Below are 15,737 nucleotides of genomic sequence, written 5' to 3'. Positions count from 1 at the left end.
TTCAGATTTTCTCACCTCTACTAGATTTATAAGATGTAGGAAAAATTCCTGTGCGTCCTGTTGTCTGTTAGATGAAAATTCTGGGTGGCCTTTACTTATAAAAGCCTTGAACATTCGAGGAGATATTCCATTGTGTTGAGGCTAAATAAAAGAGAGAAAAAACTTTTTAAAAGTGATTTTTGTTCAATCATGGACCAAGTATCTCAAAGTTGCTCCACTAAATCTATCTATGGCCCATTTCTGGCACTGGATGAATGACAGTTTCTATTTCACCTATTTTTCCATTTTAATAAAATTGGGAAGGGTCTTGAAACAAGATTTTTGGGGGAGGTGGGTTATAATATGTTTTATGGCTTAGTTCCTACAGCACTCACTCTACCTGTCCTTTGGCAATTACATTTTAAAGAGATTACTGGAGGTTTTTAAAAGTTGGTACTTTTCAGAAAGTCTGAGAGCCTATGTTGTTATATAACATTTGATTGTGCTTTCAGAACCCTGAAAGAGCTTCAGAGCACTGAAGCACTTTGGTGTATCAGCTGGCAGCTTTCCTCAGGACAAAACCTTTCCAGAATCAAGCAGAGAACAACTAATATGTGCAGCATGCATTCCCAGGTGAGTTGTTAAGAGCAGACATGAATTTGCAATTTGCAAGTGTTGGTTATGTTGAAAAACCAAACTTACTGCCTTTGGCCATTTCCACGTCAGGAGGAAACTGCCCTAAATTAGAAAATCTCTGCCTTCCAAGACAGCCCTGGTTTTGATTTTCTAATCCTTTACACCACTTTAAGAACCTCTCCAGCCATTCCAGATCCTCATACAACACTAGCTATTATCCTTTTAAATAACATTTTTGAAAGGGTTAGAATCTCTTTCTCAGATTTTCTCTCACCACCCATGAAACCAAATAATTTTTTGGACAATCCAAGCAAAAGTATAATCTTTAGGAGCTCTAAGAGGCTGTTAAAACCACAGCCAATCTCATTCCTTATTACACTTGCACTGTCATATGAATATAAAAATAGAAAAAATAGCATGAAATGGAGGCCATATAAAATACATACTAGAAGAGTAAATATTTTCTTTGTTTTACTAGGGTGTGATATTCCTTGACCCACTGAAATCAGAAGCAGATTCTCATTTTTAAAAGCTTTTTCAATTTTTGGCAGTACACCATCAACCACATCGGGCCAAGATGATCCTTAAAGGCTCCCATCAAGAGACAGAGTCTCAGTATTGCTTGGACAAAGATGTTCTAGGGATTTCTGCATCCTGGGTTATGTGTTCATCAGTATCCTCAACTGCCTTCCATCAAAACTAGGGCTGGGGAGAGCAGTGCATAAAGCAGCTCACATTACAACATCCCAGGCTTCTTCCTATGCCAGAAGCCAGAATGTGACACTGCTGTATAATGCAGTGAGTTTGCTGTAAAATGCAGTGATTCTTTTTCCCACCTATACACTTTATACTCAGCCACTTGAGCAGGAAGAAGAGACACAAGCTATGTGTGGCAGTGTGCAAAAAAAAAGGATTGAATCTTGCAATGTCACCTCAAGCAGAATAAAAGAAGAGAAAAAAAAAACAACAACAAATCAGAAGAAATGTTAAAGCTCTAACAAGAAAATCAAGCCCTGGCTGACGACCCTTGAGGCATTCAACCTCTTTTTAATCCTAAAGTGGGTCCAAGAAAAATGCTGCCATTTCCAGGCTAAACTTCTGTGGTGAAAAATTGCAACTCCACAGTACCACGAATATTTACAGAATACCTGGCATACTTTCCCCATCAACAGTTGCAAAACAGTTTAGCTAAATATAGAGTGTGCTGGACCACTGCAGAACTCATATGAATGCTTTTACAGGCAACAGCTCCCCAAAACTTTGGATGAATTCCAAAGGCTCAGAAAGATTGAGAACTTTGCATGTAGAAGGGAAAAAAAAAAGTAAAGGAATAAAAGTAAAATGAATAATTGATATCATAGACACAAAGCAGAAGCACTTTAAAACATTTAAGGCCTAAAATGCTACACAAACAACAACAACAAAAAAAAGCACCCTCAACCTGAAAAAATCATAGATTTGTATTCCAAGAGTGAAGGAATAGAGAAAATACCTATACCTGACTTTTTCTGTAAATAAATCATCAATATAACAAGCAACAAAAGCTGTAAAAGCTGTTTCAAATCCTAATATATGCTATGAATTGCTTGATAAGGAAGCAAATTTGTGCATGTAACTTCAGCTACATTAAACTGAACCAATGAACACAAGTACAGTTAAATGTCAGTAGATGCCTATTACAGTCTGACAGAGTTCTATACTGTCATTAAAGACTTCTCAATATCTCATCTAATAGTGGCAGTTGAGCTAAACATGGAGGTGTAGTTTTATTCCAAGGATTCAGATTGCTGAGCTTCCAGCACAGTATTTTCCAGTCATATCCTGTGTGTATTTAGGAAAGCAGGTCAGTCAGTACACATAATTTAATGTATGGCATTTGCTGAAATCTGTCCCACTATTCCTATGTTCCAGTGGAGTGCTGATTAGTCTTGGACTTTATTTAATGGGAACAAGCAGGATTCACTTGCTGTTCCAAAACAGTGAATTGCCACTGTGAAAAGCAATTACTTGAGGGACACATGACTTCCAGATCCTGCAAACTACTCTGTACCAGATGCTCTGTCTGTCCAAAATCTTATTGGCATTCTGATGTCAGGAAAAATTTCTATGTCAATAATCAACAGATGAAGATAGAGGAAAATATCTATTTCTATGGCAATCACCATCCCTCTGTGGCAGAAACATGCATTACTCCTCCTGTGGCTCTGCATGGCCCCTCCATCTCCATGAAAGCCTCCAGCACCACCTCATCTTGCACTACCTAGACAGCTTCTCCTGAAATCAAGTGGAGGATTGTCAGACACTTCCTAGAAACAATTCTTCATTCTTTAAAAATTTAAAGAGTGTTTAGAAGTTTGCTTCCAGAACTCTCTGCATAACATTGTTGTTGTTCCTCAGAGAAGATAAACATTGCTTGCAAGCTCTGTGAACATTTGCAGTCATCACTGGAGCTGCAGAGCTCTTTATCAGCAGAACCAGTGCTTGCTTTGATGCACTGCACAAATAGTGCCTGACTAATTTATCCCTGACTTAGTAATCTGCACATTCCACCTTGCTAAGTGTCCCATCCATGCTGGATCCCCAATGCCCAGCACCTGTTCCCTTTTCTCAGGATATCACTTTTACCTAGTTACCAGGCTGTACAAACTCAGGCAAATACCTTGTGTTCTTCTTTCATCACCTGCTCAATGAGCTCAGATTTCATGGGTGGCTTAGAATATTGGCCTGAAAGGAGACCATGCCCCAGTTTAGCCCTGTAAGAAAGAAAGTGGAAACAAACATGTTAGAAAAACAGAAAAGAAGACTTATTTCAAGCAACAAAAAAGAAGTTTACTGCTTTTGACTCCTTGATGAACCACCATTATCTGCAACTAAGTGGTCAAATCTTCTCATTCTCCCTGTGCCATATCTCACTTCTGAGCTCATGAAAATGTAGTATTTTGCTTTGCCATTAAAGCATTTAGATTCTATTCAACCTGACCAAGTAAATAACAGAGAAATGTCACTTACATCTGAGTGTTGAAATCTTGTGTTGGATCAAGAGGGGAGTAGTCAAATATTCGTGGAAGGTTTCCCACATACCTGGGCAGCATGAACAAAGAAGAAACATTCAAATATTGCAGCTTATTGATTCAATCTACCCCAAAGAGTACTGCTGGCATGCAAAGAAATGGACATTGAGGTTTTACTTGGAAGCTTCTAGCTATAAAGAATATGTCTGTGTTGTTCATCAGGAATTTACATTCTGTTCCTTAATCTTGCAAAAGCTGCAGGATGCTGTTGGTCAAAACCTCAGAGCTGAGCTGAGAATCAGTTTACTTTCTACACCCAATCAACTTTAGCAAGTAAACTCAAGTTTGTATCAGAACCAAAATATGTAAAAAGAATGTTTCTATTGAGTTTGACAAGAGCAGCAATTCTGATAACACTGGGGGAAACATTGTTCTAGCCAGCCTGTTGGAAAGTGAAGCATTCAGCAACACTCTGAGCACTTCTGCCCTTGAGCACTGGAAAAAACAGGCTGGGCCATGGTGCTGGTCCCTCTCTCCAAGATCTCCACTATTCTGATGACACTCCAGGTTACCTCCAGGTAACTCCCAGGACCATGCTGTGAAAAATTATCTTCCTTAATAAAGTCCATTCTGATATTTGTCAACAGTGGAGGCAGAAAAGCTGGCACTTAATGAATCTACAGACTGTACTCCATACGGCTAACAAAGAAAATAAACACAAGTTCTCTCTCTTCTTCTCCAGAATGTAATTGCTAACATGAAAACCAGGGAGGCATCAAATTTACAAGGTGGCATATGATTTCCCAGCACTGAAGTTGAGACAGTAAGTTTTTATTTTGAAGACAGACTGGATTTTGTGTTTCCAGAACAGACCAAAATAATCACTAAATCCTCCAAGCAGCCACTGAAATGACTGAAAGAGACCTTTGCAGATGAGACAAAAATTAAAATAACATTTTTCTTAGAAATAACATGAATTGATGAATGCAGCAGCTAGTGACAAGGAGTAGTTTGGAGCTACTTACGCTCTCTGGAACTCTGGGATGCTGAAAATGGCTTGCATGACAGCATTGAGGTAGCAGCTATTTCCCAGGTTCTTCATGCCAGTGTATCCTGGGCCATACATGGGCTTGAGCTTCACGCCAGCTTCCTGAATCACTTCCCATTCTGAGACCCTTGGCTTTATGTCATTATCTCTCAGCCCATTCTCTGTCTGAAAGCAACAAGATTTTCATCTTAGTCTCTAACTTCTGCCATAATTGTGCTGCTGCCATCATGACCACCAACTTTGTGAGCTATACTCCAAGAAATGAAGAGCCAAATCAATGGGCAAGGGGAGGTAAATCCTGCATGTGGGGGAAGATGAGGGTCAGAAAAGCAGCAATTTGTTCCTCCAATACACCCTTAGCTCTTTAGCACAGCCACTGGCTCTTAGAGTGCTCCCAGTCGTGACCTCAGTCCCAGCTGGGAGCTTCACTTCTCTCAGCCTGTGACCTCAAGCCTCAGCATCAAACACTGCATTTTTTCAGGTTTCCTATTCCATTTGTAATGGCCAGGAATAGCTGCTGCTGTAGAAGCTGCTCATAACAAACAAATCACATGAAAAGCTGCAGATCCAAGAACTCTTCCCTTCTTTCAAATGGTAAAAGCCAATAATTTGTGACACTGAAGTTTCTCCCCTTTGCACTCAGCCTTCAGCCTGTAGGTGAAGGTCACTACAGTGTCATTCATGCTGGCAGTACTCTGCCACTTCTCAAAGAATTGTACCACCAAAGACCAGAGGTTAAACCTTTGCAAACCTAAGACTAGGTTTTCAAGTTTTCTGAGTAAAACAGGCTTTCCAGGATGATCTGGATAAAAGAAACTTTTTATTTGTGATCCTGGCAAGGACATTATTATACCAAAAATATTACTATATGAAGACTTCTGAAAACACAGTCTAACTCTTATCTGTAATTCCAATTATTATAATTTTTTCACCACTTGGACAATGAAATACACTTAATCAGTAACAGGTTTGTTCCTCTTTAACATTTTCATGTTCTCCAGGTAATCACATTAGGTTATATGCTTGGGTTAAAAAAATAAACCCAAAAAACAGCAAACCAAACCAAACCAAACCCCAACACAACCACAAAAACCATGCCTGGCTTTGTAAGGATATTCTATTCTGATTTCTTACATCATTTAAAGAGAACTGGAATCAGCATCCAATAAGAAACAAGTTACTAAAAGTACTTCTTTACTAATACAGACACACACTGAGAATCCTTTTCTCCCCAGTCCCTTTCTAGTACACCACACCTTTGACTATGCTGTTTTGTAGACGAGAGAATTCATTTTTCTCATTTTCTAATGTATTTATTGACAAAACCTAAACTGAAATTTACATAAAGAACTTTCAGCCACTTTTTAACTTATCCATTGTTTAGCTTCTTTTTGCTCATGAATTGTATCTGTTTACACATGTAATAGGCTTTCCTTCACTTGTAATTTAATATTCCCAACATTCTTCTCTAATTGAATGAGGTTCTTCATCTTGAAGACAAAGGGTGCATCACACAGGAAAAGTGAAAAATATAAACTAAAAACCACAAGGTACCTCTTTCAGAAGGTGGATTTGAGAGCAATGATTTACTCAGAACTCAGACAATAACCCCCAAATTAGCTGGCTGAACTTTACAAAACAGAATACTGTCACAACAGTTTGAAGGAATCACAAACAAGCTACAGGTGTCATTCTTCTCCTGTTTCTCCCCCATCCCCAAGTGAAAAAGAAGCAAAGTAAAAGATGGATTTCCTACCACTTGCATCTGCAGCATATCAATTCCAAAGTGTGCCAAATGTTTTGCTATATGTGGATCTAAAACCGGCTCCTCTTCATCAAAGGAATAGACATCTGCAAAAGCAGAGAGAAACCAGTGAGCCCAGTATCAAATGTTACCCCTGCTCTTTGTTTACAAACACTGCATCCTCAGCACAGGGCTGCCTATACAAAATGCCCTGTTCATATTCTCCAAGTTTGGTTCTGGCCAGCAGAGAAGTGCACAGACAGTAAATATCTTCACACAATCACCTCAAGCACTCTTCTCAAAAGAAATTATATGCCTCCACAGTATTAAAACCTAAAAACATTCATAGGGATCATAGTATTTCCTCTCCCCAAAATAAGAAATTTGTAGGGAAAGCAAGGAACACGTCATACAAAGTTCTCAGCTGTGTAACCAGCCCACATTTTGAACGTGACAAGAGATTATGAATTTTTGTAGAGCTATTAGATACAGACAGACTAATTAAAGCTGTGAGTATATCACACCAACTCACTATTGACAAGAGTATTTTAATCTTTAGTACAATTTAAGAAATCCACTTTTGCCCTTTTCACACAGATGCAGGAAGAACAGAGAAATTCTTTATTAGAATAAAGAGAGTGTTTTTGCACTACACACCACTGGATTGGACTTCCAAGATTAATCTAACCTTGTGGTTAAGGAGAAAGGCTGATTTTCTGAGTGAGGTGTCTTGCTTTATTGTATGGGAGATTTATATTTCAGTTCTCTATAACAGGCCTTTATAGCCTTAAGTAAAAGCCCATATACATTCTGGCAGGGCAAAGTTCAGACTGTGAAGGGAAGCAATATGTCTAATGATGATATTTTCAATATAAAACCAAGTTTAATAAATTCAAAAGAAGGACCAAAAATTTGAGAGTAAAAACAATATTTTTAGAGTTTACCTAGCAAGTCCTATAATGACACTGAGTTCAGAGGAGGTTTCACCTACTTCAACAAATAACAATAAAGCTGCAGGCATCATAGAAGGCTAGAAGTGATAAGACAAGCACTTGTAACTTGAACAGGCTTTCCATCTTTTCTCTGAGCAGGTCTCCATCTCTGTAGTCAACGACTGCTTGGTGTCTCCTCATAACCCAGAAGCCCTGTGCCATCTCCCTGCATTTCCCTCATGCAAGCTTCCTTCATCCCAGCAGTTTCTCACAGTGACCTTGCTCCATAAGACCAGACCCAGGCTGACAGTGAAAGCTTGGCCAGGAGAAAGGAAGAGAAACAACCTCAGGAGGAGATAGCAGGAGCACAGATAAAGGCTGTTCACAGCACAAGTATCACTTCTGGAAGATCCTTACCCTAGCCCCTCCTGGCAGCTGCAGCCCCTGACTCTGACTCAGCTTTAACAAAGGGCATTCTCCCTCAAGTCTGCTAGTACCAAACCCACACTGAAATGACAGACTGAAGGTTAGCCAAGAACTCAAACACTTAACATTGACTCCAACTTTTAACATTGACCAGCCCTGTGGAAAACCTCTCTGAGCAGGGAGCTGTGCTTTGAGCTGTGCTGCCAGCTGCTGATCTGCCATCAGATGCCCATGAACACTGGTGCCCGTGACCTTTCTGGCATGTGTGTGGCTGGAGCTGCCCATCTGCTGGAATTCCACTGTGTGGTAGCAAATGCACCCAGAAGACATGACTGCTCATCCACACACATGGCATCACAGCATTCCCATAGTATTCTGGTGAGGTCACAGCACAGCCAGAAGATCCTGAGAAGTTCAAACACCTGATGGAGTGAGATTACACAGCAACTGAGCTTGGGTGACTGCTTTCAGCATGGAAGCTTTTGACAACTGCAGAGAGAAAATCATCCGGGATACTGGGCCAGAGCAGCAGAAATGGAACACAAGACTAATGCTCTGCTCAAACCCAGCTCATGCCATACTTCAGTACTTCCTGCTGTGAAGCTTAAGTTCATGAGAGAAAGAGAACTCACTTGTTTCAAAAAAGACAGAAGGTAAGAGCTGCCAAACACAAATCTGCTGTGCTGTCATACAGCAGCAGATGAGGAATGCAGAAAAGTCAGCAAAGGTGACACACAAGGACCTGGTGTCATTCGAGTGAGAAAGGGGAGAAAGGGAAGAGTGGAAAAGGGGAAAAAACCCACCAAGATAAACCTGAGACAGGCAACACAGAATATTATTAAACAGCTTAAAAAATCAAGGGATGCATCAGTATAATCCAGTCCAACTCCTGGCCCTGTGCAGAACACACAAAGAATCCCATCATGAGCCTGAGAGTGTTGCCCAAAGACATTTTGAACTCAGGCTTGGTGCTGTGACCACTTCCCTGGGGATATTTTTCCAGTGCCCAACCATCCCCTGGACCAAAAACCTTTTCCTGATAATAGTCACTATGATTCATAGTATTTTAAGAAAATAAGAATGTCATGCTACTTGACTTTGTTTTCTTCCACAGTTCAAGATATACACCTGTTCTGGCTGTGCAGACATCTCTCCTTCCTACTTAGAGGGTAACAGGTAATGGTCACACTGTTCCTAAAGAAGTAAAGTGCTCAGGATCTTCCCAAAAGTATCTGCTAAGATTAGCATCCACAAAGCAACTCCTTGAAGCACCAATCACAAGGAGTTTCCCACTGCCAGTGCCCAATTCCATACCTCAATCGATTCCAAACAAGCAACTTAACAGTGACTGAAAATAAAATCTAGTGGCACTGTCAAGAGAGGCAGCAGGTAGCACAGTCTGCCCAGTGCTCAGCCTACTGAGGCAAACAATTTTTCTGACTCCCTGGTGCTTCCTGTCCAAGGCACAAAGAGGAAGAGAAGCTTGGTTCAGTTTCTGCCCTGACCCCAGATGTGCCTGCTGATAGGATGCCACAAAATGGGGCTAATGCCTCAGAAACCTTTCATAGTGCACACAGCACAGATTTCTCAGAGCAAGACAAAGAGCTCTCCTCTGTGTACACACAGGGTGAGTGCCGGTGGAATACTGGAACCACCTCCTTCTTCTTCCTACTGGTGTGAAAAAAGGAATAAATTATTACTCTTGTACCATCACCTCTTCACCTTTAACCCAGGAAAGCAGAAAACAGACAGATTTTGTGTCATCATCAGCCACAGAGCCTTTTTCCTGAAGCTCATCTATCACCCAGCCCCATCGAGGGGTTATGAGTACTACAGAAATACAGATCAGAGACAGAATAATTACTGAAAAGGAACAAGGAAGATTGGGGGAGGGAAGACTTTTCTAAAGGGAAACCAAGTAAACATCATCCAGAAGAACAAAGGTCTGTGGAGAACAGCTGGTGCCTCTCTTTCAGAGGGAAGGATGACAGCCTGTCCTTTGTTATCCCAAAGGCCACATAAGAGAGGAAACAGCTGATCACTGGGAGGCACAAGGACAGAAGCCATAAGGAAACAAGTATTGCTGCTAAAGATGGGAAAGAGAATAAAAAAATGTTTAAAAAAACTACTACAGAATATCCTGTTCGTTTTGTAGATGCAGTTGAAACCTACAGCTGGGCAAATCCTAAGCACCTTCAATAACTGAGAGATTTGGATAGAAATCATCCAAGACCAGGCTTATGTAAGGAAGTAACATTCCATCTGGGAGAGAAAAAAATGCTTTTTGCTCAGTGTTTCTGTGGCACAGCTGGTTGAATCTCACTACAGTTGCCTTTCCTCAACACTGAATAGGACTTAGAAAAGCTCTCAACTGATGCTTGTTAAAAAAAAGGGCTGCTCTAAACAGCAATTTTTCATCTCTTAGTCACAAGCACTAAAGCCACAATATAATCATTCTATATATTCTTCCATTTTTACTTTACTTGCAGCTGCAACAAAAAGACCTCTTTGCTTATGACTTTTTCAGATTCTCATGTTTTTATTCCATCTAATCTTCACACACTATAATCCCCTCAGTAGCAACACCACAGAACATCACACTTGGAGAATATGCAAACAAGGATACAGCTAGAGCTTTTTTCCTCTCTCAAGATCATCACACATTTTACAAATGAGCATCACAGTAGCCCCATGAAGATGAGTGCTCATTAGACTGTTTTAGCAACATTTTGTTCAACAAGGAAAAGAGAGGAGTTTGTACTATGATTAAACAACCCATGCATGCTGGTACAAACAGACTTTTAAATTTAAAAAGCTCATTACCTTGTTGTTTCTTTGTTACAGAAAGCTGAATCATTTGTCCTAGGAAATGCAGCAGAACTAAAATAAATTGTTTCTCTAGAATCTGTTATTTCAGACTAATATCATCCTAATGTTTTAAGCCTAGTATTATGCAAACACTCCAAAAATATTTATAGAAAACATAAAATAAAACAGGTATGGGCTTTCTCAGAATGGAGTGTGTCATTCCCCTCAACCCTGATCAACATTCTCACAGAGTTTCCTTTCACACTCTCAAACACTTGCACTAGAAGCACAAACCCAGCTGGTAGTAGATACACACTGCCAGTCTCACACACAGAAGGTACCTCATCCCAGAACATGCCCCATGGCTGACCTGCTCCATCAGGAGTGATGGTTCCCAGCTTCACTGCCAGGGGATAACCTGTCTCCTTGTAGTGCTCCATGGCATGTCCATTGCCCCCACTGCCATCGAAGAACCACTTCCCACAGAGCACAGAGCCATCAGTCAGGTTCAGCCACAGGTTCTCCCGCAGGTCACACTTGGAGCACTTCCACCCACTGTGGGACAAAGCAGGGAGGAACAGCAGGAATGTGTAAGGCAGGAGCCATATTTCTGTTTTCTGTGCTTCCCATTCTGGCAGGTCAAATCAACCCACACACCCAGCCCACAGTCACACCAGGGAATCGTGGGCTGAGTTCCTGCCCTTAGTTCAGTTACCCTGCACTGCATTAGAGAGCCTACAATGAACAAACCTTATTGCCCTCACCTGGGGGGAATTCTAACACCATTGTCTAACTGTACAAGTGTTTTAGCATGTTTAGATGCCTGCAGCTCTTCTTCCCAGGAGTCAGATTCCTGCTTCCTGTAGGGTGATTTTGCACTGAGGAGTGCATCACAAGCTATCGTCACCTGCAAGACAAATGGATGTCAGTCAAAGCCTTACAGGACTCAGTGGCTGGACAGAACCTGGCATTCAGCCTATTGCTAACCACATACAGAACTGCTTATCAGTGGGACTATTTATATACTCAAATATGCATCTAATCTTTTAGACTGTCGTCATTATTTTAGCAGGAGAGTAAGCACATGTACTATGTGAGCTTTCCTAGGACAAGCTGGCAACATAATAAGGAAAGGAATACAGGAGATAGAAGGAAATACAAGAAACAAAATCACTTTTAAAAATGACTGACACTCTATTACACCTGGTAAAGAAAGATCTTGATATCCAAACAAGGACTGCACATAAGAAAACAAGACACCATCTTGATAAAAACAGAAACAGAAGACAAATCCTGTGACCACTTCCATACACTCACTGACCAGTGCTGGTAGCTCTTCTATGTTGGGTAATGAGATTTCATAGTGATCAGGAAAGATAACAAGTTTTGCTTCATCCTCATACTCAAAGTCATCGCTGTTGAGATCACTGCTTATCTCCAGATCTGGAAAACAAGAAGAGGAATGTTAGGAGACCAAGGTTCCAAAACTGTGACAGGGGTACCACTATAAACATTGCTTGTCTGGCATCAGCCGGTGGTTTCTCTGGCTAGAAACATTTGTGAAATCCTGATCCAAACTGAAATCTCACCATTGTGCTAGAGAATGTTCTGAGAACCAATATCTCCACTTAATGCCATCCCCAATCACAGACACAGCTGGTTTGGCCTCTCTGCAAGCAGTGCACTGTTGCAGACATCACATTCTGCAAAGCAGCAAACAAAATTCTGCTCCTTTTGGACAAAACCAGGATGCAGTAATCTGTGCCTTTCACTCAGAATCTTGAAATGCTATAAAGCATGGAGATCAGGTCGCACTGCACATGCCCAAATTGCAGAAGACAAATAAAAAGAGCACCCCATATTTTCCAGATCACAGACCTGGTTGAAACGTGCTGTGGCTCCCATCCACGTTGAACCTGTGGCCTTTCCTCCCATAAAGATGTCCATGGCTGGAAGTATTCCTGTGTCTCATCCACAGTCTCAAATAGCTACAGCAACTACAGTAATATCAACAATATCCTTCTCTTGCTAACTCCACTCTTTAACCAGAGCGGATCTTTATCTTTTTAAAAAGCACTCATTAGTTACTAAAGCTTTCCTTTGAAGGTCAAGCCTTCCACAGTGTTTTTGTACATTTTTCTTCCAGTGTAAGAATTACTTCTTTTCTTAATTATGAGCCTTGACGAAGCAACTAAATGTTTGCCCAGAAATATGTGGACCCAGAGAGAAGCAAGAGGATATATTGGAAATGATAGTGCTAGTGTTTGTGTCTCCAGCTCCATGAAAAAGTATTATTGCTAATTAATTATCACATAGTGACAAGCCTGAGTTAAAATCTTGCTTCTTCTTCCTAGGACAAATGAAAAAGTTAAGACCAAAAATGTCAGAAATTTTACAAGATTCAACTGGAAGAATTGCCCAGGCAACAACGGGATTTTCTGGATCCTTCTCTCATCTGACCTGTAGGATCCACTATATTCTGATGTACCAGTCACTGACAGAATAAGGTTCAACCAAAAAAAGAGATGTGTTAGCAGTAGCCAAAGTTTGCTCTTAATTTCCCCCCTAGTTTGAGCAGATGCTTAATGAGTCACTCGATCCTAAACGAGCACTGGCAGCAATCACTGCACCCTGAGAATGCCTAAAATCTCCAGTGTATGTTTGGGAGAGAGGTGAGGATGACAGAAGCCAGATTCAGAAAACTGAGCTCTCTATTTACCCAGCGAGCAGTAACAGACTGAGCAACCCAAATGATAAAACAAGTATCAAAATATATTTTAACTTGACCTGGAGAGAACAGCTCTTGAGAGGAACATCAACTCTTGGCTCACCTGCTGCACCAGGCAGCCCTGAGGTGACAACACCCACTGTCAGTAACTTCCAGCAACATGAACTCTCTCTCACCAGCAACCAAAAAAAGCCTTTCTCATCAGCTCCACATAGAGACAAAAGAAAGAACATTTTCTGATACTGAAAGCATGACATTTTTATAGAACATATTAATTCACTGCTAATTCCCCAAATCACATAATTTTCATAATGATCCCTCACTTTACTCCAGGCTTCTTTCTCAGTTTGTATTACAGTCTTGTGTTTGATACAGGAATGAATCTCCACAGATGCAGTTTTTAACAACTCTTCTGTTGTATAGCTCAAGGAAACTGAGTATCTCCAAGCTGATGGAGAATATGGCAACACACAAAAGGGAATTTTCACCTAATGCCAGAAATATGATGGAGGCCAGCAGAAAAAAAACAAAAGTACTGATCACCTCCTAAACAGGAGAGAGGTTCCTCAGAGAGGATGAAAGCTCAGTGTGTGCACAGGCAGGTTTGGAGTCAGTGAAAGCTCTTGCAGGGCTGTGGTCACACAGTGCCTCAGCCACCAGAGGGAACCTGGCACCAGCTCACAGCAGCAGCAGGAGCTGGGGACGTGTGAGACCTGCTGATCTTCACTGCCCTGTGCTATGGACATCAACTTAACACCTGCAACCCCCTCAGAGGAACAGCAATGACATGGCTGTCTGTGTTCAAAATTCAGACACACTGCAGCTCATCTCCCAAGCCAGATAGCAGCCAAATTGTAGACACTTTAGTGCTGCTGGCCTGACCTGTATCTGAACCAGTGATCCAGGGATGGAAAGACAGAGTATCCTATTAGCAATCAACTGCTGTCATCCAAGGACTTCACATGCTTAGGAGCACCAGTTCCTGTGTGCAATGGGCAGGGAAGGGAATTTCCCTCTTACCTCCTCAGGCTTCATGCCATTCATATCAACAGAAAAGAGTGCCCCATCAGCATGGGACATTTTCTGCTTGACACACCAATATGGCACTATCCAACTTGTTATTTTAAAGAAGAATGCACAACCAGAAGGATGCTTCACAAACAGTCCTGGGAAACACCACAAGGATTTAAAATTTCCCTTTTGAAAGTGACCACCCAAAACCGGTACACTTCCACCCAACACCTACTGCCTCTGACTGGAATTAAAAGGCACTTCCTTGTCACTCTGCAGACAGCTTCTCAGGGTCCAGACCCAGTACATAAGAGTGGAATGCACTTCTAAGGTCACAGACTGAAATCCCTCCATTCTGAGCAGGTGACCATATAAACTAATCCCTTTTAGGGACACTCAGAGGAACCCCTTAATGATGTCAGTTGAAAACACCCAGACCATCACCCATATTTTTAAATCTTGGCTTGTGTGTGCCAAGAGACACAGCTGTTAAGTTTAGTAAGAAATTGTACCTGCATTTTATTTTCTGTGCCTGTGCAAGGGCCAGCAAGGCTGAGAAAGAATGAGGAGAGAAATTAATAAAACCAGATGACTGTGATTTTAGAAGGCAATGGAGCCCACACTAAATGTGGGCAGAATTTGACCTTGCAGCCACAGGGCATCATGTGAAGTCTGCAGGTAGTTTCTAGTGCAGAATTTTGGGGAGGACTAAATGTAACTACAGGAAAGAGGAGAAGGATGAAATCTACATGCAAAAGGAGCATATTTGATTAAAAATTACCACTAAAGACACCAAAAAGTGTGAACTTTCAAGCACTATGCTTCATTCAAAGTTGTTTCTTGACCAAGGATGTTCTTCCAAGATGCACTGTGAGTAGAAGAAAAAAAAAAAAAAAAAGGCTTTACTCAGTTCTGAGCCTGAGCCACAAGACAACCAGCCAGTTTGTAATCCTTCCAAGGAGTGACAGCTTGATGGTCAACCTCTACAAGACATTGATTCCCTTCCAGTGGAATAACAACACCTTTCTGGTGCCTCCTGAGAGCCTCAGCTCAGCCACCAAAACAGAATCCACAGGTTGTAAGTGCTGTGTTGGGAGGCAAGGCAGAGCAAAGCAGCAGACACCTCAAAGCAGAGGCTCAACTGACACTGTTATTTTGGGAGAGTGGTCAGTAAAGCAAATTTACTGCACCTCACTGAGTGAGGGTGAGAATGCACTGACTGAAAACAGCAGCTGGGAGAGACACTACTGTAATGAAACCAACCCAGCAGAGGGGAAGAGAAGGAGTAAATGTGTCCAGATCAGATTTAGACAAGTTACCAACTGACTGCACTAATAATAGGGGCATAAAAGACTCCAGACAGGACCCCCAAACAGGATTTCCTGCACATATGGACGTGTCTGTGTGTGTGAAA

At 41.3% G+C, this 15,737-nt stretch overlaps 1 protein-coding gene across 1 annotated transcript in view; it reads right to left on the bottom strand.

Annotated features, from left to right (window-relative positions):
* Positions 1 to 15,737, bottom strand: part of USP13 (ubiquitin specific peptidase 13) — a 48,710-nt gene that overhangs the window by 13,947 nt on the left and 19,026 nt on the right. The window contains exons 4-11 of the mRNA XM_079314651.1: positions 11,906 to 12,027; positions 11,349 to 11,491; positions 10,955 to 11,139; positions 6,431 to 6,525; positions 4,652 to 4,839; positions 3,625 to 3,696; positions 3,275 to 3,368; positions 16 to 141 (exon numbers count right to left, since the gene is read on the bottom strand). Coding sequence (XP_079170777.1) covers positions 16 to 141; positions 3,275 to 3,368; positions 3,625 to 3,696; positions 4,652 to 4,839; positions 6,431 to 6,525; positions 10,955 to 11,139; positions 11,349 to 11,491; positions 11,906 to 12,027 — 1,025 coding nt within the window. The remainder of the gene's footprint in view (positions 1 to 15; positions 142 to 3,274; positions 3,369 to 3,624; positions 3,697 to 4,651; positions 4,840 to 6,430; positions 6,526 to 10,954; positions 11,140 to 11,348; positions 11,492 to 11,905; positions 12,028 to 15,737) is intronic.

This window comes from Erithacus rubecula (genome assembly GCF_903797595.1).
Source record: "Erithacus rubecula genome assembly, chromosome: 11".
NCBI lineage: Eukaryota > Metazoa > Chordata > Aves > Passeriformes > Muscicapidae > Erithacus > Erithacus rubecula.
The sequence above is the reverse complement of the archived record's forward strand: the minus strand, read 5'-3'. Positions and strand labels throughout refer to the sequence as shown.